Source organism: Phasianus colchicus, chromosome 1 (assembly GCF_987193195.1).
Source record: "Phasianus colchicus chromosome 1, bPhaCol1.hap1.1, whole genome shotgun sequence".
NCBI lineage: Eukaryota > Metazoa > Chordata > Aves > Galliformes > Phasianidae > Phasianus > Phasianus colchicus.
The window spans coordinates 187,920,023-187,943,933 of NC_143436.1; the positions used below are offsets into that span (position 1 = coordinate 187,920,023).

Consider the following 23,911-nt stretch of genomic DNA (forward strand, 5'->3'; position numbering starts at 1 on the left):
ATCCCACACCATTAGGTCAGACAGCCTCCCCGTATAGACCACGAGCAAGGCAGATGGTGGAATGAGGCAAATGCTGGAATAGGACTGCTGGTGGTCAAACACAGGCAGGCATCCAATGGAGCACCCATGACATTGGGTGACATCTGCATCCTCACTGGAACAGCCCAAGGGTGGCAATGAGGGCACAGCGATGCTCAGGGTTGTTCCAGCATAGTGGGGCTGGGATAGCCAACCACAGCCCCATAGGTTCTTTTTAAGGTCAAAATAATTTTTAGATCATCTGCATTGTCTTTTTATATGAAACTACCTGTTCAGTTGCATCCAGCTGCTGTAACACACAGCCTAATTACAGGTGCTTGTGCTGCCACGCACTTCAGCAGAGCCACATCGCATTACAAAGTATGAGGCTCTGCTTCACGGCATACAACAGCTTGAATCTGCCTCCCAGCACTGCTCAGCAAAGTCTCATCCCTACAGACACAGAAAAGAGGCCACAGCCAGCAGCTATACAGTGACCTACAGAAGAGTGATCATTGCAGCAGCATCAGCTGCCATGTGCTCATTTACAAGCGCACGCGAAGATGCTTTAGGCACATCATAACTAAGAAGAAAACACAGCTTAAGAAAGCAATGCAACGCCAACAGATCCTGAAGGGGAGCAAACCCATAAACAAATAAATAGCATTTCTTGACCACCATAAAGCAGCAGAATTTTGTTACCTGTTTTGGAGTTGATTACAAAGAAATTCTGGGGATTTCCACTTGTAATCCGGTAAGCCAGTTTTTCATTAGTGCTGGAGTCAGGGTCCTGGGCTTGGATCTGAATGACAGATACATCCTTCGGGGAGTTTTCCATGACGGATGGGTAATAGATGGGTTCAGAGGTGAGCGGGGCATTGTCATTCACATCCTCCACCTCGATGTAGACTTCGATGGTAGCGTAGAGTGGGACGACCCCGTGGTCAGTGGCATACACTGTCAGCCAGTAGGATTTGGTTGTCTCCCGGTCAAGGACATCTGCTGTGTAGATAACTCCTGTGAAGAAACAGCAAGCAGAGGATCTCAGGAATAGGATCAATGAAAAACCACATCTATTTTGATGTGGCTGTTTGACAGAAATGTATGCAGATTTTTTAATGCTTCAACCTTACAAAAATAAATATGTGCATATAAAGAAAGTAAATACGTGCACATAAAGAATCTCAGCCATTGCTTCCTGCTCAACATCTCAGCCGTTTGCACCGAGAAAGATGGTTCTTCGTAAGTGTCCTAATGTCATAACCAGTTCCATGCTTGGGCTGCAACTGAGTAACAGAAGCAGTGCCTCCTGCCTTTTCTGCTGGCGATGCAAGCTTGTACAAACCTTGATAGGGAAGGAACTCACCGTTGGCTATGAATTGCACAAAGAAATATGAAGGAAACCAGAGTTCTACGATCAGTGCTAGCAATGAAGGTGTCTTTTTTTGCCTTATTTATTTATTTATTTATTAAGAATCAGACTGCTCTGCAATTTTCTATGAAGTCTTAGAGAGGCTTTAGGGACCCCATAATAGGCACAGATGACCCTTCAGAACCCCCAGCCTGCAGCAGCACCCAGCAGAGAGGGCTCTGAGAGCTGCTTAACAGTGCACGGTGCGGGATGCTGGGAACCTTTCTTAATGCACTATCTGCAGTTCAGCTGTAATTCATCTGCATTATTCCTCAGCTCTTGTCCAACAACTTATGCATCAAATTTGGCTTTTTAGAAACTAGCAATTATTCCATTTATGACCCTGGATGCAGCCATGACCTTTGGTTTAAAAGCCAACTGGAAAGTCTATTATGCTTCTTGAAGAGAAGCCATGAAAATGTCTGCCCTGCACTCATGAGCCATCAGGGGATAGAATGATAAAGCTGATAAAGCTTTGGACAACTAATGATCTAAACAGCCCTGGAGAAAACTTCTCTAGACAGCAGAACCCATCCTGTGGTCGAAGTTACTAGTGAAGTTACTGTATCACTGGTACGAGGGGCAGCAGCGAGAGGCAGAAAAGGTAACTTTCATCCTTGGGGAGTACCACTCCCATCATGAGACAGAAGATCCCTGAGCAGAAGGGATGCTGTCAGCTCCTAGGAGTCAGGCTCCAGCTCCTGGTGTCCCCACTGAGATCTGCTGAACAGGAGGCAGCACAGGGCCACTGAACAGTCTACTTGTGTTCTACTTCTAAGACACACCTTTCTTTTTCCTATATATATATATTTTTTTTCAAGTTTGGTTTGTTTTTACTAAGCTTTTAACACTAGTTTGAATTGGCAGGTATGTTTCTATAGCTTTATTAACTATACAGAAAGAAAGGAAGAAGGAACAGTGCCACATATGAGCTTAGGTCTTTTTCCAAAACATCAGGTGAGAGATATATTATTCACCCAACAAAGGTGAGCAACACAGCACTGTAGGATAAAGGCAGAGTATTCTAAATATTCTTGTCAGTAGCCGGCTGTGCTACATAATGACTTTCTGTAGAAACATGGGTGAAATATGTAGTGAAGTGTGATGAAAATGCCTACAAGTCCAGAAGAGAAATTACATCGCAGGGATGAGAAGAGCCTATAATAAACAACATCTTGTGAAAATAAATAAATAAATCCACGTGGGCAAAAAGAGAGGCCAAAAGAGATGAACACTGCTGCTTCTTGAGATGTTGATTTATTCAGACGACAAGAAGAATTATTTTAGATCTTTAAACACAAATTGAAATGAGTGGGGTTTTCCCCCAGTGAGAGCAAGGAAGGTTTTAGCAGATTAACCTCTGTTTATGAAGCTGAATTGCACCAAAATTGAGATGCTAATAAATCTATCTTCTGAGTTTCTCCTTCATTTTATGACTCCTGGCAACAATTCCTTTCCGTTTGTGTATTTCAGACAGATAGGATCATGAAACAAGTGTTAGCAGCTGCCAACAGGGCTGCTTACACTGATTCTTCGTTTTACTTTTGATTTATTAAAAGGTCTCAGATATAGATTAATTCCTTTTGCTCAATATGTCTTGTCATTTCAGCTGTCAACACACAGCAGCTTGACAAATAAAGAAGAAAGTCTTCTCTCCCTTTCAGGTTCTCCAGGCGGGGATCCTGTGTCACCCTTGGGAGCACCTTTCCCTTCCACTCGAATGACCCACACAGTTTGTCCATGCTGACTTCCTGGCTATGGGGCTGTAGTTCACACCCACAAGAATGCACACAAGAGTATTTAACCCATATATATGGCTGACACCTTCCAGACAGATGTCAAATTTTATCTTCAGATGAGGGTTGAACTCTGAAGACTAATGGCAACAATTAATTATTATTACTTTTTTCTTCATCAGTTTGGCATAAAAGGAAAAATGCTGATAGCGCTGGTGTGTGAGCTGCAAAACACCGCCTGGGGCTCTCCATGGGTTGGCCTTGGGGTACCTCAGGTTAGCTGAGTGAAAGTGTAAGAAAAGATGAGAATATCTCTGGGTAAGAGCACAAAATGAAGAAGCTCAGGGGAGACCTTATTGCTCTCTACAACTCCTTGAAAGGACGTTGTGGTGAGATAGGGGTCGGCCTCTTCTCTCAGGTAACAGCAATCAGGGGGCCTAAAGTTGTGCCAGAGGAGGTTCAGGTTGGGTATTAGGAAACATTTCTTCTCAGCAAGAGTGGTGAGGCACTGGCACAGACTGCCCAGGGAGGTGGTGCAGTCACCATCCCTGGAGGTGTTCAGGAGCCATGGAAATGTTGGCACTGAGGGACGTGGTATGTGGGCACGGGGAGGTGGGCTGACAGTTGGACTAGATGACCTTAGAGGTCATTTCTAACCTTAATGATTCTATGATTCTATGGTAGTCTAAGTAAATTTAAAAAAAAAATAAAAAATCCCTGTTTTAAAGGTTTTTTATATTAATAGATAAAAAAGAGAGGCTTTTTTTTTTTTTTTTTTTTTTTTTTCCCCAAGTAAAGAAGGGCAGAAAAGAAGAGAAGCTTTGAAAGGCTTTTTATGGACTGTTTTTTGATTCACTCATCCCAGCTGCCTGTTAGTTTTAAGAGAAACATGACTAAGGCAACAAGACCTGAGCTAAACAAAGCAAGAAGTAAGAGGCATCAGCAGAGATCCTGAAAATTTCGACGTGATTAAAAAAGAAGTTCACAATTTTGCAGACGCATTCATGAACCAGGCAGAAAAAAAGATGCTGCTGTCCACCTGAACACCACATCACAGAGGCAATACTGCCATTCTACACAGGGCAGCTGAGATCCAACTAAGCAGGCTCTATGCCAGCTCTTTACATTCCCCTCGGAGAGAACTGCCTCATTTTACAGCATCCCTGAAGGACCGAAGCCAGCACTTCCTCGGGCTCCTGGCAGCCTCGGAAATAAACCAGCAATCAGTCAGGCCAGCGGTGCCGTGGGTACGCTCTCTGTCGCATTCCTCACAATCCATTTGTCCTACACAATCTGCAAAGCACCACGTGCGTTATGAGCACTGTAAGTGAAAAATAACAACAGAGAGCACTAATCTCTGATTAAAATCCTGGGCACATTTATATGTAAATGAAGTGCAGCCCTAGGGCTCAGCAAAGCGCCAGCAACGCAAAGGTTGCGTGGTTGTTTCTCTTAAATGCTTGTTTTCCCTCTTTTCTCAGGAAAATAATGGGATAATGTTTCCTTCATGGCTCCTGCAAGTGGCATGCAGTGAGAGGCTGCATTGTGATGGGCAAGGGAAAAAATAAAAAAGGCAATGAGAAGCTAGTGCCTATTCAAGTGGCCCAAAATCAGCAAACCGGACTTCCTTCCTGCCTCTACCACTGACTTGATGCCCATCTTTCAGCAGGCCACTTCAACTGACACAGGTCACACAAAATTCACCTGAAAGTTATGCATTTACTACTACTACAAGAAACACAAGAGGCTCTTAAAGCAAAAGGGGATTAGAGAAAACCATTCTTTCTTTCCTCGCTTCTTTTTGCTCCCTGCTTGTTTGCCTTACACATCTGGCATGCTCTGTGTGCAGGCTGCATGATGAATGGAGCTGCCAAAGCCCTGCAAGGGAGTGCTTACGGGGCTGTCTGTGCAGGTGTTTACATAGGTGCCCACTACCATGGCTATCTGCTCCGTAAATAAATTCTTCCCAAGAGTCACATCATCCCTCAGGAATATCCTCACTAGTACAAGCACTGAAAGGGATTGAATTCTTTTTTTCTGAAGGCAAAATTAAAAGACAACTTGGTGATCCGTAATAAGTCAGGCAGGGAAAAGACAGAGGAGAGTAACGAGGTTCTTTAATCTAGCTGAAAAAAGCAAATTAAGGTCTGATGGTTGGAAGCTGATGTCAGAAAAAGGAGAGTGTGCAAATTTGCACTGGGCACCTGGCAGCAGCACCTGCATGCTGGAGGTAGGCCAGAGACTCCCACCATTCAGCACCTTTGTATGGGACAAGACGGTATCACCTACTTTCCTGCCCACATTATTGGCCTAGATGCAAAACATATTTTAGTGTATGATTTTGCTGACTTAAGTGCCTGTATCACAGAAGTTGTAAGTGTAAGTAAGTCATAATCTCACGGTTTCAGCAAATGATGGACAAGAAAAGCTTCAGAGCTGTTAAACAGGAAGATGGGAAGTATTAGCTACTCTTCTCAAAATGTTGCTGTATATTCAGCATTCTAAGAAAATGTTGGGGACAGTGGCAATGATAATGTTAATCATTCTGCTAATCAGGAAAGCTGAGAAAGGGCTCTTCATTGGAGAGTGTAATGATAAAACCAGGGCTAACAGTTTTAAAATATAAGAGGGCAGATGTAGGTTTGATATTAGGAAGAAATTCTTTACCCAGAAGGTGGTGAGGCCCTGGCACAGCTGCCCAGAGAGCTGTGGGTGCCCCATTCCTGGAAGTGCTCAAGGTCAGACTGGATGGGCCCTGGGCAGCCTGAGCTGGTGGGGCAACCAGCCCATGGCAGGGGTTGGGGCTGGGTGGGCTATAAGGTTGCTTCCAACCCAAGTCATTCAGTGATTCTGTAACTAAGAGTGATGCTCGATTCAGCTTGTGACACCTACAAACTCATCACCCCCATGTGCAAGACCACTCTAGCTTGTGCCATGTAAAGTGCATCCAAAAGTTATTTCCAGAGCTCCAAGCATGCATCTCCTTCCTTCAGCTTCAAAACAAAAGGGATGCAAAACATCCACAAAGTTTATCCTATCCCATCCCATCCCATCCCATCCCATCCCATCCCATCCCATCCCATCCCATCCTATCCTATCCTATCCTATCCTATCCTATCCTATCCTATCCTATCCTATCCTATCCTATCCTATCCTATCCTATCCTATCCTATCCTATCCTATCCTATCCTATCCTATCCACCAATTGAAATGATGAGAATGAGTTAGGAATGAATACTGATAACAAAGTGTTCAGGACTCTGTTTCATCACTCGAATTCAAAGGAAGAAAGGCAAAATCACTGATTTTGAAATACCACTAATTATTCACAACCTTCATCAAAGACTCTGCCAGTCTTCTGGCAGTAAAACAACACCTTGTTTGTCACTGAGCCACCACCCAATGCTCCTCACTTGCATTTTCATGTTGGCAAAGAAGCAAGCAAAGAAATGGAGCTCTGAAAGAAAAAAGTTCATAATGGCATCTTTTTCAAGCTTCCCAGAGGGGGAGAATGGGTTTACTGAGGTGCTCAGGCCTGCCCAAGATGTGCAGGAGTCTTGCATCAGTCTCTGAACGCCAGGTTCCTCACACTGAGCAAATATGTCATTTCTGAAGGACACTGAACAGAAAGCTAACGTTGACAGGAAAAGTTGTAAAATTATGCAAGCCCTTAATTCATCGAACTAACAAACATAAAATCAACCCAAATAGCATGATTTGTAGGCAAAAATTACACTTTCAATTAAGAAAGAAAATTTATGATTTAAAGAAGGCTAACATTACGCCTACCGCATAAGTCTTTTATTTAGGTACTTCAAATAAAATGAGTCAGACATACATAAAAGTCAAGTGTACCTCTTTTAGCAGATACTTATTTTGTTACTTCCAATGAGGATAAATTTAAAATATAGGCTGTAAGACCGAACAGCTTTAGCGTGACGAAGATGCATGGTGGACCTGAGCACCAGTGCCAGGCAGACCGAGCATGTTAGGGCACTGGAACCAGTGGGAACATGAACAAATCCTACATTATATTCGCCTCCTTTGAAGCCATGAATTGTCAGGACCCGATATGAATATGGCCATCATATGGCGGCATCACATCAGCCACGAACCTGGCGCAGCGTGGAGGCGGCCCATCGCCATGCCACCCACTGTTCCCAGCGGGCAGCTCTGAAAGCCAGCCTCTTTACACTGGTGATTAAATGCTATTTCTGTGCCTTCATTTAAGCCCCCCCCCTCCCCCCGCTGTGCAGAGCGTGTCCTCCTGTTTTTATTTTATTGCACACATTTTGCAAGCTTTAATGCACATTAAAACGCAAACCCAGCTACTATTGAAGCTAAAGGAAATATCCCCATTGATTTGAATGGAGATTAGATCATGCCAAGGAACAACTCCAAAAGCAATATTAACTCTGTAAGGTTATACATATGGAAAACTTTCCAGTATTCTTTTGTCTGGTTCAATTAGAAAACATATATAAAAGATCACATCCATCAAACAGTGCAAGTCAGGTTACAGTCCCGTCCAGAACTTAATTGTCAATTTTGTCTTTTTTTACTGATGTTTTTAATGTACAAATCTGCTGTTACCTCAACATGCAGTTTCTGCAGTGGATATTATATCAAAGTTCCCAGGGCAGTAAAAGGGAATTAATTAAAAATGCAATCCTCAGCAATGCTATTTCAAATGTCATTGGATTAGTCGGCAAATACAGCTTTTAACAAGTTATTGTTCATTGTCATGAATATCACAACCAGCCAGGATCGTGACAAGGACATTAACACTGCTGTTAATAAGTGTAATATATCAGCACGTAGTAAACAAATAGGTAGATAATATGAAGGTTTACAACTTCTACTCTGCATGAAGTGCCATGGTGCACAGAAGTGACACTCAAGTTGAGGTCTGGCCAGTGCTTACTCAAATAAAAATGACAAGGAAAGTAATCATACTGGGGCTTAGCATACCTTTCGTACCACTACCAGCTCTGGGTTTCCCATGGGGCTGACGGGAGCTCCCCAGGTCTCACAGGGCAACTTGAAGGCAGCAGTGCTGCCTGGCTCTGGAATAAAGGCATGTCATAGAGTGGATGCCTGACCTCCACACTGCTTAGATTTGGAAGAAAGATTCTTCCTTCTTTTTTCAGCCCCACGCGACACATTTTCTTTGCTTGCTGTGTTTGGGGAGGGAGAGGGAAAAAAAAAAAAAGCTTACAGCTTCAGATCAAAGTGAGCTATCACTTAAATACAACATCTTCAAGGTCACTTACACATCAATTTCAGAGCAATTTTCCAAACATATCATCAAGACACTGAACCAGACGCTTAGACAAATAAATTCTCTATCTTCTTCCATTTATGAATTAAATGAAATAAGATGTGCCAACATTTTAACCTGACTGGGCTTTACTGTAGTTTCTGCATCTTCCTTCACAACACTAATTATTTAAAGAAATATTCCTATTCTTTTTGCTGTGATGCTTTTCTGCTTGGGAAAAACAACAACAACAAAAATAAACTTATCTGGATAAGTGAAAAATATACAGTGGGCTCCTCTGGAAGAACCAAATCGCCTTCAAAAGCACAAATACTATAAAAATCCCTCTCATTTCTGAATAATCTCTGTCAAAGCCTAACACAGTCCCATCACAGCTGAACAGTGCAATAAAGCCCTGCAGTTAAACCACACTGAGAGGAGCTGGAAAGCTCCAGTGATGGCTGAATGCTGCCACGTGCTGCTTCCAACCCCACATGGTGCAGAGAGATGGGACCATAGGATCTCAGGATCATAGAATGGCTTGAATTGGAAGGGTCCACAAAGCCCAGCCAGCCCCAACCCCTGCCATGGGCTGGGTGCTCCCACCAGCTCCGGCTGCCCAGGGCCCATCCAGCCTGGCCTTGAGCAGCTCCAGGAATGCAGCACCACAGCTCTCTGGGCAGCTGTGCCAGGACCTCACTGCCCTCATAATGAATTTCTTTCTAACATCTAACCTGAATCTACCATCTTTTGGTTTGAAGCCATTACCTTTTGTCCTGTCACTATTAGATGGTGTAAAAATCAACTGGTGTGTAAGTTCCCCTCAAGTACCAGAAGATTGCAATGAGGTCTCCCTGAAGCCCTCTCATCTCCAAGCGGAACAAGCCCAACTCCCTCCTCTTTTCTTCACAGGAGAGGTGCTCCGGGCCTCTGATAATCTTCATGGCCCTCCTCTGACCCACTTCAACAGCTTTGCATCCTTCTTGTGCTGCGGGCCCCAGGCCTGGACTCAATGTAGACCAAGTGTAAAGTGACTGTGAGAAAGCAGGACGTCCTCGAGGCTGGTGGTTTCAACCAATCTCCTTCAACCTGTATGACTGAGGGCTTCTGTACTTTTGGCTGCTTGTGAATTGCAAACTGTGAATTCCTTTCAATATTGCAGCACCTCTGTAAGTATTTCTCTCCCTGTATCTGTTTGTCTCTACAGCAAACTGAGTTCTGCTTTGTTTTCTGAGCGCTGCTCAGGTTATACAGCTCACCTCTGCGGTCGTCCTGACCAAAGGCAACCCGCAGATGGCATCAGCACAATTTCTCATTGTTAGACCAACAATGGAAGTTGTTAAGCCTCACTAATAAACTGCTTGTGCAGAGGTACTTTTTCCACAAAGGTCCTAGCTAATGCCCACAGTAACCCAGATATTCTGTATGTCCTCTTTAGTAGATTAATAAAGAGATCACAGTCCGACCTGTGTGTTCTCCGCCTTGGGGACTGGGAAACTCTTTTAAAAAAGATTTGGTCCTGGTTATTTTAGAAATGAGATCAGAAGTGGAACAAAGCCAACGAAGAAAAAGGAGACAGCGAAAAAAAGGCAAGGGATGCTAAAAAGGATGTGGATACAAGTCCTGGCCTGAGCAACAGCAGAAAGGGACTTCTGTGCAGGTTTTTCTCATTGGCACAGAGCTGCGTATCTTTTGCATGGCCTAAGGGGTGAGGGATTGCTCTGGGAACCCTTCTGCTACATCCATGCTGAGCTGCTCCAATCACTGAGCACCTATGGGGAGAGACCGAAAGGCTGAGCTCTGCAGCTAGAGGAGGCTGTCCAGCAGCCTCCACCTCCCCCAGCCCACGAGAAGGCATGATGACTTGACTTAACATAATGGGCATCACTGCTCTGATGGATTTCAACAGAGAAAGGTCAGCCTGGGATGGTTGGCCAGAGCAAATAAGGGCCAACATGGAATATTGCTGAGTTACTTGAATCTTTTATTACACTGAAAACAGAATCTTTTCTATTTTCCTCTTTTGCCACTGCTTCTTTCAGCAGCCTGTCAGACCACAGCAAATGGGTAACCCTGCGAAAAGAGTAATAACATCAACCCTGAAATATGCCTGTGTTCGTCTGTCCAAAAATAAACCCAGAGGAGTAGTCAAAAAGGAGAAAAACAGTACCTCCGAATAGGGTTTAATAGTCACGCCGTGCTTGAACACAGACACTGCAGGGAAGAGGCAAAAATGAAGCACAACATAAGCACCAAAGCACTGTTTAACCACCGCGTGGCACAGCAGCATTCCCTCTATTTGAAGATAGTGTACATGACTCTGGAGTCTGCTTCGCAGAGTACATCAAAAATTGGAGAAGATGTAAAAAAGGAAGGACTCCACAAACAGTGCGAGGAGCAGAGAGAATGATTTACAGTAAGAGAGTTTAAGACTTCGATCTGCTAAGCTTATTAAAAAGAAGATGGAGAGGAAATTTGATTATAAAATCCATGTAAAGTTCACGGGGAAATATTATGGGGAACTAAAGGGCTCTTTAATCTAACAAAATAAGGCGGAGCATCATCTCATGATTGGAAACTGAAGCCAGAAAAAATAAAATTAGCAATCAGCTTGATATCCTTCTTTATTATTTATTTTTCTAAAGTGAGTGATTAATTTCTGCAATAATTTTTCCCATTTCTAGGTATCTGCAAATGAGATCTACAGTCTGCTGAAGGAGAAAGGCTTCATGGCAAATGTACATTATGTACTAAATAAAGAGGTATAAAGGTGAATTATGGAAGGCTCAGATTTAAGGCAGATGAAAACAGGCAACCTGGTCCATTCTGGCCTTCAGCACTTGCAATCTGCAAACACTGTACCCACCGAAGGAGCCCTGAGAGGGGAGGTTCCTTCTATGGTGATGGGTAGCTCCCACATTGCCCAACTTGATTTGATTCCCCTGGTCTCCACTCTTGTTGCAGAAGTCCCTGCACTGCCATTCCCACATAGGGCAAAAAACAGCTATGGTGAAAAAAACAGCTCTTTCCCCATCTTAAAATCCTTGTCATCAAAACAGTTATGGTTGTAGAAAAATATTATGTCCACTGGAAGGAAATTTGGGATTCCAAATGGAATCGCCACTAAGCACAGAAAACCCATTGTTCCAATGCAAGCAGGCTGACTGATGGGAGCCAGCACCCAACAGCCCAGTGGACATGCACTGAGCATGAGAATGAGCCCAGCTGCACAGAACATCACTTCTCTTTTTCATAGAGTCATAGAGTATTCTGAGTTGGAAGGAACCCACAAGGACCATCGAGACCAACTCCTGGCTTCCCAGAGGACCATCACCTCACCCACAGCCACATCCGTGGTTGCAAAAAGTGAAATAACAAGAACTGATTTCCTTGCTGGATTTTTTCCAGAACACTTCGACCAATCTTGCAGTAACTTTGTAGGAAAACACTGCATGTGATCATTAAGACAGTCAGAACTTTAATTTTCTACTTTGTGTAAAGCATGGAGGAAATGGACCTGGGGTTATAACATCAAACCTTGCATAGACCCCAAACAAGCAGACGGTAATGGTGTTTCCGTTTCACTCTCCATACAGTGTGTGATAATAAACCCAAGGGTTAAAGAGTATATGAGAATATGTCAGAGTGTATTAGTGCAAAGTACTATTCTTTTAATCTTCAGGTAGCTTTAGTCTGAAATTTATCATCTTCAAAAATATTCTACAGGTAGGCTACCCTTCTTCAGATAAGAAGACGGAAGGAAGCCGAGATACACAAGGGATGTGGCAAATCAAAGCAGTACAATAAAAAGCCTTAAAGCAGACAGCCCTACGGTGGTCCTTGGGAAAGGTGCCAGATACTCAGTGGGTGCTTCCTTTTGGCTCTGAACACAGTGAATCAAATAAATGGGCTGTGGCTGCATCTCTTCGAAGTACTGTCTTTCATGTCAGACAGAAAAGTCAGATCTTATCCCACCAGCATCCCCAGAAGTCACAATGCTTTCTGCCACCTCTCTGTGCCCGTTCATCCAGGAGATGATGTGGCTCTGCCCAAGAAGCCAGGAAGCAAAGCAGGCAGCCTGGCATCCATGGGTACCAAGACACTGTCATCTGCCCAGATGCCCACTTCCCATATGGGGAAAGGCCTCAACAGAAATAAGTTCTCTATTCCCCAGCTGACGTATAAACACAGGCACATAAACTACAGCAGCTCAGTTTTAAAGTGCTTTATGACTGAGCTCCCTAAATTACTGTGGAAAGTCAACATCCTGATAAAGCAAATAATGAAATGTTGCAGCACTGATACACACTGTGTGATCCCCTGAGGGAACCACAAGCATGAACTACAATGAAATAAGGCAGAAAACAAAGGCTTTATGTGGACACAAGCCTTATGGGCCCATTATACACTGCAGTGACTTCTATCGTTTTCTGACACCTATTCACCTTGGTGAAACACTGTATATACCTACAGACATATGATATGTGTAAAAGCACATACACATTCCCTTGAACATGCAAGAGGAAGAGGGCAAAGTAAAAATGATTTATTTTCATTTCTGGAAATGGCCAGATCACAAAAGTATAGCACGCTTCTCTGTATGGCTTGCCTTACAAATCCATCTTCAGATGCAGTTTAAAGCATTCACGAGCACTTAGCACTTGCATGTGTGAATATTTTTGCTTTAAAAATGCCTTTGTATTTTACGCCGTAAGTTCTTTAACACTTGGTAATGCCAATGAGGGCTTTGCCTAGGGCTGATCTATAGTCTTCAATTAAGACAGCAAAAATCTATTTATCTATTTACGCACAGTTTTGAAATGGATATTATTTTTTTCCATTTAAAATGCATTGATTTGAGTAAATCATGACATAGGGTTGAATTATTTATTTATAATGCAACTTTGCCAACTGTGGAAGCAATAAGACCAGCCAAACAAAAACCAGGAAATTATCCCAGATCCAAGAGCAGGAGCAAGCTTGCCTCCCTCTAATTGAGTTTCCTCCACTCTTATCTTCATAGATCCCTGAGATTGGTTTCCAATTTTCATTTCCATTTCTTCCATTAAATGCCCCTAACCTATGACCTCCATTTACTGGCACCCATTTATCTTCTGTTCTTAATTGAGATGTAGCTTGTCCACTTGTCCAGCACTGAGAGCTCAAACTCTGACAGCATTCTTGATAAACACCGTCTCCCTCAGCAACACCTATTTAGGAAAGTACAATGCAAAACTCTACTTTTGAACAAGTCTACACCTCTAAAATGGAATTCACCTTAAAAACACATGGCAGTGAAGGCCAAAATCCCAGCAACAAATAGTAATCTCCTTGGTTTGATTTGCTTTTTAAAACACCAGATGGAATTAACTTTGTTTTGACCCCGGCAGGACAAGGGGTGGCAGGGTCAACGAGAAGACAACAGATATGGCAAGCTCTCAGCAGTCCTTTGGAAGGACAGCAGTGTTCAAAAAGCAGGAAAGTTAGACCCTACGCTACATCTCTGAGGGAACTCCTGACAAGCATCAGTGACCTCCCAGCAGCCAGGTGCTTTTGCACCATCACTGGGGTAAGCCCAGTGTCATGGGGCAGAAATACAACAGGAGAAGGAAGCCCCAGCTGCTAAGCAGTTATTTAATCCCGTGGAGCACTTCTGAACTAAAGCAAGAGAGAAGTGAGCAGCATTATCTTAGCCACTTGGAGCAGTACAGCAAAATTAATACAGCACCCCAGGCTGCTATTAAATTGTAAAATTTAAGAAAACATACTGTGGTCAGGCATTCAACCTCTCAAAATAAATAAATGAATCACTCTCCGCTTATTCTAAAAGGCTTCGTGTTTGCACCAGTGATACCAAGGAAAACATGACTTTGCTGTAGACCTGAAGGCAAACATCCAAGAAGAACATTTTTCATTCAAAACCACAGGGCCTGGGCTGGAAAGCACCATGGCCAAAATGTCTGAACGCAGTGCTCTCCTACTTCATACTGCAGAGGTGTGATTGCAACCGGAGTTGATGTACCCCAGACAGCTTCAAATTAAGGGTAAGGCTTGGCACTGGCAGGCTGATGGTGGCAGCCCTAAGGCCCTGAGAAGGCCTCACAAATTGCACCATGGACACTGCATGCTGTGATCACCCATCGGAGTGATTCTGCTGAATCCCCAGACACAGCCAGGGGTTCATCCAGAGAGGAAAATGGTGGCAAGGGAGGGTGGAGCACTTTGAATGAAGTCCAGTAGCAGCCAGGAACAAGGAATATATGCTGTGCTATCTCGATTTCTGAAAGAAGGTGACAGGTAAACCTGTTTTTCTTCCTGTTTTGCAGCAGCCTCCAAAGACTGAGCTAGGGAGCATTTAGCTTTATATGGGTGCCATTTACAGAGATGGTGACAGATAGTCAGGTATCAGTGTGGCTTCCTGCAGAGAATATTAAACCTTACATTGCAGACATTTATAAACAACACTATGCTCAAATTACTTTTGCTGTTTTCCTGTGTCTGGTTACCCCCAGGAATCCCATGTGAAGATCACATTACCTATTGCCTGCATGCCCAAATCAACTCCCAAAGGATTCAGTCTGGATGGCTGTTGGTATTGGAACAAGGTGGTTGGGACCTCTCGCATCTATCATTGTGGCAAGGAATGGCAGCATGGACTTTGCCTTAATCCGAGTTTGCAATTCCAAGGAGAACTGGTCCCATAGAAAATCACTGCTTGGAGAACCTCATGTATGACAAGGAAGGGTAAAGTTCTGCTGATAATGCCAGAATGGGACCCATCAATGAGCTTTATGAATACACTTTCATCACAAAACTCCCTATCCTATACACAGCCAGAATTGGGAAAGCCCAGTGGAAAATACTCCATCTGGTGAGTAATTTTTAAGCAAAGCATTAGGCCATGCAAAGCAAGATTGGATGGGATGGTCCTTGTGAGGCACAAGAAAAAGGAATGCAGAGGCTGAGAGTGAGGAGAGATTGTCACCACAAAGAGCATCACTCTGAGAGCAAAACGAGAGGGGAGGTGGAAATGGCACTGCAAGGACATTGGCATTCCTGACACGAGCCTGCATTCCCGGCACGAGCCCTTTGTAACTTGCTTACCACCAAACAAACATCTGGTGCCACCTAATTAAAGCACCAGTTCCAGGAGGTGGCATCCAGCATCATGAATCAAATGAATCAAATGAAACATCTGCTAATTCTTACAACAGTGAGACAAAACAAGCCAAAAAAATAGCAGAACAAACACACACACAGACTTTGCTAACTTTGGCACTCACATCCCTACTGAACACAAGAAGCACATAAAATTCCCACATTATTAACCAGTGCACAGTCAGTTTAACTGATCAACTGTGCATATTTGCAGCAGCACGCATTCAGTGGTTCAATGGGCAAAAATAGATCCAGTTTTACAAAGGTGGGGAATGGCTCAGCACACAGCAATGCAGCATGGAGGGGAGCCTCCCTCAAGCTGATGGCACACACTACTAATGTGGTGATTGAAGGACTAGAGAAAGCAGGAATCTCAATCTGTGCACAGCCTCTAATAGAAAAATGCATGGTGTGTTTTCCCCAGTGACAAACAGATTGTTTATTTTTTTCTGCTATAAATAATTGTTGTTGGGTTTTAATAGGTATAGATAATCAAGCGTTTACATCGTTTCCAGCAGAGAAGCAATATTAAACTATCACGTTACATCCATTCATAAGCTGAATACATTGCTGGAATTACTTTTTAGTGTCATTATTATCCAACGATGTCTACAATATGTGTTGTTACCGCAGAAGTAGAGTGATTAGATTCTGAACGTCGCTGGAAACCTGTAAGTAACACCATGGTGGTGAGCCATCAGGCATTCAAAGAGAACTTCCTGTCATCATCTGTACAAATATTACACCAGCAACATTTCATTTACTTGGCTTAAACCTGCAAATGAGCCTACAGCACAGGTGGGCAATGGCACTTCTTTAAGTGCCTTATTTGAACACATAATCTCATTAGCACTTTATTAATTCTTATGTTCTTTCTCCCTTCTGCTCTTACACACACTTCTGGCCTATCTTGCTCTGAAGCTGGCTTTTCTCTTGTTCTACTATAAGACCTTGGAAGCAGAGGCTATGCTTAACCTGAATGAACCCTCTGGAATGTAACATCCCTGCCTTGCCCTGCTACAGATTTTTAAGCAGTATTTTATATAAAAAGTACAGTCAGAAACCGAGCAAAAGGACAAAAGATATCCTACAGCTACAGATGACTAGGTCAATCTGGCAGGAGGGGTGAAGGCACTTTGGAAGTCATCCGGAGAGCACAGTGGTCCCAAAAGAACCTCATGAGGTTCAACAAAGCCAAGTCTGCACCTGCATGGTAGCAATCCCTACTATCAGTAAAAACTGGGGGATGTATGGATTAAGCACAGCCCTGCTGAAAAAGACGTGGAGGTACTGGTGGATGAGAAGATGGACATGAGCCAGCAATGTGCTCTTGCAGCCCAGAGAGCCAATCATATCCTGAGGCGCAGTCAAAGGAACATTTGCATGTCCCTGGGCAGTGCAGGGGAGTTAGACTAGAAGACCTTTAAAGTTCCTTCCAACTCTAAGGATTCTATCATTTCAAAAGAGGGGAGATTTAGACTGAATAGAAGGTTAAAAAAAAAACAAAAAAAAACAGTGTTGTAGCACTGACAGGTGGTGGATGCCCCATCCCTGGAGATACTCCAGGTCAGGCTGGACGGGGCTCTGAGCACCTGATGGAGCTGTAGGTGTCCCAGTACACTGCAGGGGATTTGGACCAGGTGACCTTTTATGGGTCACTTCCATCTCAAACAATTCTATGATTCTATAATTATATGATTCTGTGTGCTGCAGAAGGAAAATCTAACAGTAACCTTTAATGACCTTTCCATGCTAAGTCAAAGATAAGATTTCAGGAAGGGATAATACACAAGCTGATTGCAGCAACTTGCAAATAACTAGTGGGGAGTATATGGGAATAGATAGTAATTTCCTTTGCAACAGGAGTGGAAGTTTCCTTATTAAAAGGTATTATTTCTGAGCAGTCAGCACGGAAGGAGAAGCTGGTGCAATAAAACACATTAAATTTCTAAGTGATCAGGAACAGAAAGAGAGCAGGAAAGTAAAGGAGGCTGCAGCCTGGCTACATATAAGATGGGGGGATATGGAGAAGGTGCAGCTGCCAAGGCAGTCACTGAACAACACACTTCAGAGATAAGAGGCACCAGCCATTCTGCGAAGCAATCATGGCTGCCAAGAGTTACAGAGAAAAGACTGAATTGAAGGGATAGAGGGGTCAGCTGCAGTGAATACAAAAACAAGTCAAGGCCAAGGACAGGCATGATGCTTTGGGATTTGGCCAGGAGGTGATAATTTGTGAGTTTAGTTAACTGCCATCTCAGTGGAGTATAGAGGAGAGAATCTCAATGAGAAAAGAGAGTTGGCAGTGGGAAAACGAAGGCAGCCAGCATAAAAAGCAGGAAAAAGGAGCTTGAGAGTAGGAGAGAAAAGGAGAAGGGCTGCCTGGCAGTAGCAGATATGTTTGGAGAATTGTGGGTTTTTCCCAGTCTAGGGAAACAATGGAGGCTCTGAAAGTTGAAGTGATGCCAAAGGAAGAAAACGAGTTAAGTGAGGTGACAAGAAAGCAAAGACTGAAGAAGGCCATGGGGGATCCAAGAAGCAGCTCAAGAGAGTAAGTCAGGAGTGGCAAGAGTGAGATTTATCTATCATGAACAAAGAAGAATTCCCATCCCAAATCACTACTAGCTGGTATTCCTCAGCCAGGCAAAAGCCATGTCTTCCCACTGCATCCTCCTCAATCAGCACCCACTCCCCCACGAAGACTACTTGCTTGCATTTCCAGTAGGACAATCACAGTAACCTCTACGCAAATGTTCCATGAAATCATAACTTCTCTGACACCAACACTCCTATGTACTCTAAAGGAATCTGGATCTCACTCTCTGGTTTTAAAAGTTTCTTATAAGAGAAGCCATAAACAACAGAACTTTTCCATAGCATATGGACATGGTTTCTTGTATATTTCAGCCAGACAACTTTTCTTACTTGATATATGTATTACTATCTTCAGGATATAGTTACTTATACTGTTTACAGAACACAAAAACATGTCCTAAGAGTGCACAGGGGAAAAAAGAATGCTCTAAATAGACAAGGACAACAGCATTACAACCACAATGACAACAAAGCTGCGCTCATTGACCCCAGCAACAAAGGAAGAGTTGGAGGAAAAATCTGTTTAATACTTTATATCCTGAGCTAATTAAAGATCTCATTCCCTGAACAGCCAGATAGCAAACATAAGCAGTGCCTCCAGAAGAAGAATTCCTATTTTGATGGTTATTGTAATGAGCACGCTCCCAAAGGAAAGAGCCAATAAAAAGCATCTCCTATCTGGAGGATGCTGAATGAAAGCTGACTTTTCTTCATTTCAAGCAATTCCTTATTGCATCATATCAGCCTCCACCAAAGGTCTCAGTTCAATTTTTCTGTAATGAATTTGGAGACTCCAAAGAAAAATTTTGTCCCAACTTTGCTAGCTAAACTTCTCTCCTTGACTTAGGGCTGTCTATGACTATGAGTAAAACATCATTTTTTACATTGTTTTCTACAGCTTTAATTAAAGTTTATTAACTTGAGAGAAGCTATCTTCTTATCACCAGCAGACACTATAAAAATGCCTTTTATTGTATGATTAAAGTCATTTTGGACAGAACCATCTCTAGCACCCAGTGGCAAGATCTTCCTTCCTCTCCCTTTCTTTTCATGTGTACTGTGCCTCTGGAAAAAAAAGATCCCATCAGTACCTTCTGCAAAGTGTTGCACCTACAGCTTATGTCTGTGATATCTTGTAAAGCTTTCCTTACTGAATTGCCAAAGGACAAAGGAACTATACACTTGTCCAACTCTTATCATAAAAAAAATAACATTCACCATAGGCCACGTTGTGATGCACTTCCAAGATCTATGTGCACAAGTCTTTGGAGTCACTACTGTCCAGGTGGCCAAGAGGGCCAGTGGCATCCTGGACTGCATTAGAAATAGTGTGGCCAGCAGGAGCAGGGAAGTAATCATCCCTCTGTACTCAGCACTGGTGAGGCCGCACCTCGAGTACTGTGCTCAGTTTTGGGCCCCTCACTACAAGAAAGACATTGAGGCTCTGGAGCGTGTCCAGAGAAGGGCAACGAAACTGGTGAGGGGTCTGGAGCACAAGTCTTATGAGGAGTGGTTGAGGGAGCTGGGATTGTTTAGTCTGGAGAAGAGGAGGCTCAGAGGAGACCTCACTGCACTCTACAACTTCCTGAAGGGAGGCTGTGATGAGGAGGGGTTTGGCCTCTTCTCCCAGGCAACAAACAGGACCTGGGGAAATGGCCACAAGTTGTACCAGAGGAGGTTTAGATTAGACATAAGGAAGAACTTCTTCTCTCTGAGTGGTCAGGCACTGGAATGGCCTCCCAGGGAGATGGTGGAGTCTCCATCCCTGGCAGTGTTCAAGGGGCATCTGGATGAGGAGCTACGAGATATGGTTTAGTGCTTGTGGTAGCAATGGTAATGGGAGGACGGTTGGATTAGATGATCTTGTAGGTCATCTCCAACCTTGTGATTCTATGATTCTACTGAAGAAGTGATAGATGGAGCTAAGAAAGCCAGAGAGAATACATAAAAGTAAGAAGAACTTTTAAAAATATTTTTAGAAAAGTAGTCATAGAATCACAGAATATCTGGAGTTGGAAGGGACCCACAAAGATCATCAGTCCAACTTTGTGCTCTACACAGAACCACCCTACATTCAAACCCAGTGTCTGAGTGCACTGTCCAAATGCTTCTTGAACTCTGTCACCTTGGTGCTGTGTCCACTGCCCAGAGGAGCCTATTCCATGCCCTCTGGTGAATAATCTTTTCCTATCACCCAGCCTGATTCTCCTCTGACATAACTTCATGCCATTCTTCCACATTCTGTCGTTGTCACCAGAGGAGAATACTCAGAATGCCAGTAATTATGATGGTTTGAGTTAGGCAATAGGGAATAATTCAGGGAGCTTGAAGAATGATCAGTAAACCAGGAGAACTCAGTATTCCAAACTGAAAGTTGATCTTTATAGATTGGGAAGATGGTGTTTAAGATGACAGTGACCAAGAAGAGATAGGAGTGACCTTGCCAGAGAGAAGGGGAACAGGGCCCATGAACAGAGATAAATATAATATCATGAACACAAATTATTTTTTTCTTATCTAGCAAAAATGAAATAAATTTGGAATGGCATGGTGAGGGGAAGATTCTTCTCCTTGGTGGAGGGGAGACAGGAAAAAGGACAGCAAGTACAAAGGGAGAGAATCCCCATGAGGGGAAGCTCACTGGCCTGAAGTGGTTAAAGAAGGAATAGGAAGATAAACAAGAAAAGCAGAGAGAAGAATCAAATTGCTTCAGTGATAAAGGACATTCAAGGTGACAGACAATGCAGTGGAATAGGTATTTACTGGAGCAGATTGAATTGAGCGGGATCATTTACGTGGCCTTTGAAAATCAGTACAAACCCAGCAAGCAATTACACTGCAATAAATAAACCAGTAGCACATGTGCAAATGAGGAAGCCTAAAAGAGTGCACACAAGAGATGGAGCAATTGCCAGGAGACTCAGTAATTGCTCCCTAGAGCCTTACCCTGAGGGGCCCTGTGGGTGGAACAGGGATGCTGTGTCCACCACTGACAGGAGGAAGCAGGCATGGTTCTGCATAACCCTTCCCTGCCCAGGCACAAATGCCTGAACTCAGGGAAAATCAGCATGTTCTCGCTCCCCTTCCTCACCTCCCTGAAGATGATGACCTGCATTGCAACACAAATGCGGAGCTAATTCAGGTTCCCGATCCTGAAAATCATTCCACTTCAGTTTTAATGAGCTTTCGCAATTTACCATGCCCAGGTTCCAGCACATGATTTAGGCCTCCTTTCCTTCCAGCTGTCAAAACCATTGACCCCTCCCCCCCCATAACATGGCACTTGTGTGACCATTCACAGTTAGTACAGACCTTAGAAGCTCTCTGCCCTCCCCGTGGATTCCTCACTGTGCTACCAGCAATGGTAAAATTTCTAAATAAGTCTCAAATCCCTTTTTCCTTTGGTACTTTTTAAATCATGTCTCCATACAGCGGCTCCTCCTTTGGCAGCTGGAGGACCAAGGGCAGAGCTTTATGCCCAGCTGAGAAGAGACCACTTTGGATGGCTGAGTTGAAGCCATTAGTTTGCGCTCCAGATTTTTGCAGGCATTTTCCCACTAGACATGCTCTGGAGATATGCAGAAGCTTTGTTTTCCCTGCCTCCTCCCCAGCAGCATCTCCTCCTAATAAGCTGCAATTTATATTTGCACTTACCCATACAGCACTTCTAGGACTCACTCCATTCATGTTGCACTGTGACGTGTTTCTAAAAATCCCACTGCCTGGGTTAATAGCAAAAATGAGCGACTGACATTAACAGGACATCTTCTACCTACTTTATGTCTATTTATGATGAGGCTGGAGGCAATACTCCCATCTCAGACGTAGAACCTACACGCAGTCCCACTTGCTGAGCTAAAGAAAAGCCTTTGTCATCTTTCTCACAGGCATCACGACTTTGTCAAACTGCCAGTCTCAACTGAAAACAATCCCAGTATTGATTGGCACTGGGGCGCATTTTAAAGCTGGCAGGGGAAAGTACTTTCCCACTTGCAAGCTCAGTGAATTTGACAAAGAAATGTACCTGGACAGCTACAAGTCTCTTTTTACAAAGTCAGTTTTTAGAATGAAATCACCCAGTAAAGGCTTTTCCCTGACAGTCACAAATAATTCCAGCAGCAAAGTTATAAAGTGTCTAGCAGATGTTTTAACCTGTCTTGAAGAACCTGTATGACATCTATGAATGGCTGCCAGGAGAAGGACAAGGATTAAAAACACAGTGGCAATAGGAGTTGCTCTTGGAAAAGCAGGTGCACCAAAAGTTTATAGAGAAAAGAAATAGAAAAAGGAAGAGACATAAGCAACTTTTTATGGAAGAGAGAAAGAAAGAAGCCATAGCAATACAGTTCTTCAAATTTAGATTGGATATAAGTAAAAAGTGTATTACAGTAAGGGTGGTGAGGCACTGGCATAGATTGCCCAGAGAGGTGGTGGATGCCCCATCTCTGGAGACACCCACGGTCAGGCTGGATCGGGCTGTGAACACTTGATGGAGTTGTAGGTGTCCCTGTTCACTGTAGGAGGGATGGACCAGATGACCTTTAAGATGGCCCTTCCAACTCAAGCGAGTCTATGATTCTATGATTTTCTGAATACAGCTGAGGAAAACCATGCTACAGAACAAACTAAAAACCAGTCAAACAGTCATAAAAACGGCTATTTCAATCTTTGATAATCAACTCCATCACTTCTCTAACTCCAGCTCCACGTGCCTGTGCTGACCACTGCCGTGTAACCACACACAGTCCGAAACAGCAAACACAAACATACAAATCACAAACATACAGAAAGCCTGTATTTGAGCTCATTATCATAATTACTTAATCACATGTTAAACGAGCTAAGAATTAACAGTTAACCATGAAAAAATTTGGCTTTCCATCAAAAGCAATTATAATTAATTCCTAAGAAATGTATTTCTGGATGCCAAATCAGATGGAGGAATCGACTGGGGGATAGATACGCTCCTTCCATGGCTCCACTCAAAATTCTAATTAAGACCAGAAATACAAAAGTAGTTGTGATGGAAAGGTTAATAGAAGAGGAGGAAATTTCAAGGGAAACCACACCAGTTATTCAGTCCCTGCTTTTGGCTCTCTGCACTTTTTTCCTTAATGGAAAGTCCCTAGAGACAAGGACATATGCATATACATGCTCTATCATATGGATATTTCAGTAAAAATAGAATGATTGTAAATTAATGCAACCTGCCATCCTAAACCAAAGGTCTTTGGATAAAGTGGCATTGAATTTTTTGTCTCTACTGTAGACAAAAATCAGCTGTGTCAGAAAAGTTCAACTCCTAGAGCTATGGAGGCATGAGGAGAAAGCGACTGTGATGGTGAAGATTCTGCATGCAATCTGCCCCTAAGCAGCAGTGATGCTGAACAACTGAAGTTCAGAAAACAGAGTAACAGTGCAGAAGAGCTAGGGAAGCATTTCAGTTAAAATGTTCCCTTGTATTGTACAGATTCTCTTGAAATATTCATAATGTGAATAGAAGCTGTAGAAAAGAAAGGAGCTTTCTAGGTGAACCCATCTCCAGGTAGGGAGAAAAAAGAGGTGAGTATTTATGGCAGCTTTTTGTGCTGGGCTCTCCCAGTGGTGTACAGAAAGGAAGCTCAACATACAGGAAAGCTTATGAAACCTTATGGAAACCTCCAAGTCCAGTCTGGGGGGCACCAATTTGCAGTTTCTGAGTAGCTTTGCCAAAAAACACTGAATGCAGTCCTT

General features: G+C 43.3%; 1 protein-coding gene across 4 annotated transcripts in view; it reads right to left on the reverse strand.

Annotated features, from left to right (window-relative positions):
* Positions 1–23,911, reverse strand: part of FAT3 (FAT atypical cadherin 3) — a 401,703-nt gene that overhangs the window by 224,695 nt on the left and 153,097 nt on the right. For all 4 annotated transcript variants that reach the window (XM_090134047.1, XM_090134044.1, XM_090134046.1 and 1 more), the window contains exon 4: positions 721–1,035. In XM_090134047.1, the coding sequence (XP_089990173.1) occupies positions 721–1,035 (315 nt within the window). The remainder of the gene's footprint in view (positions 1–720; positions 1,036–23,911) is intronic.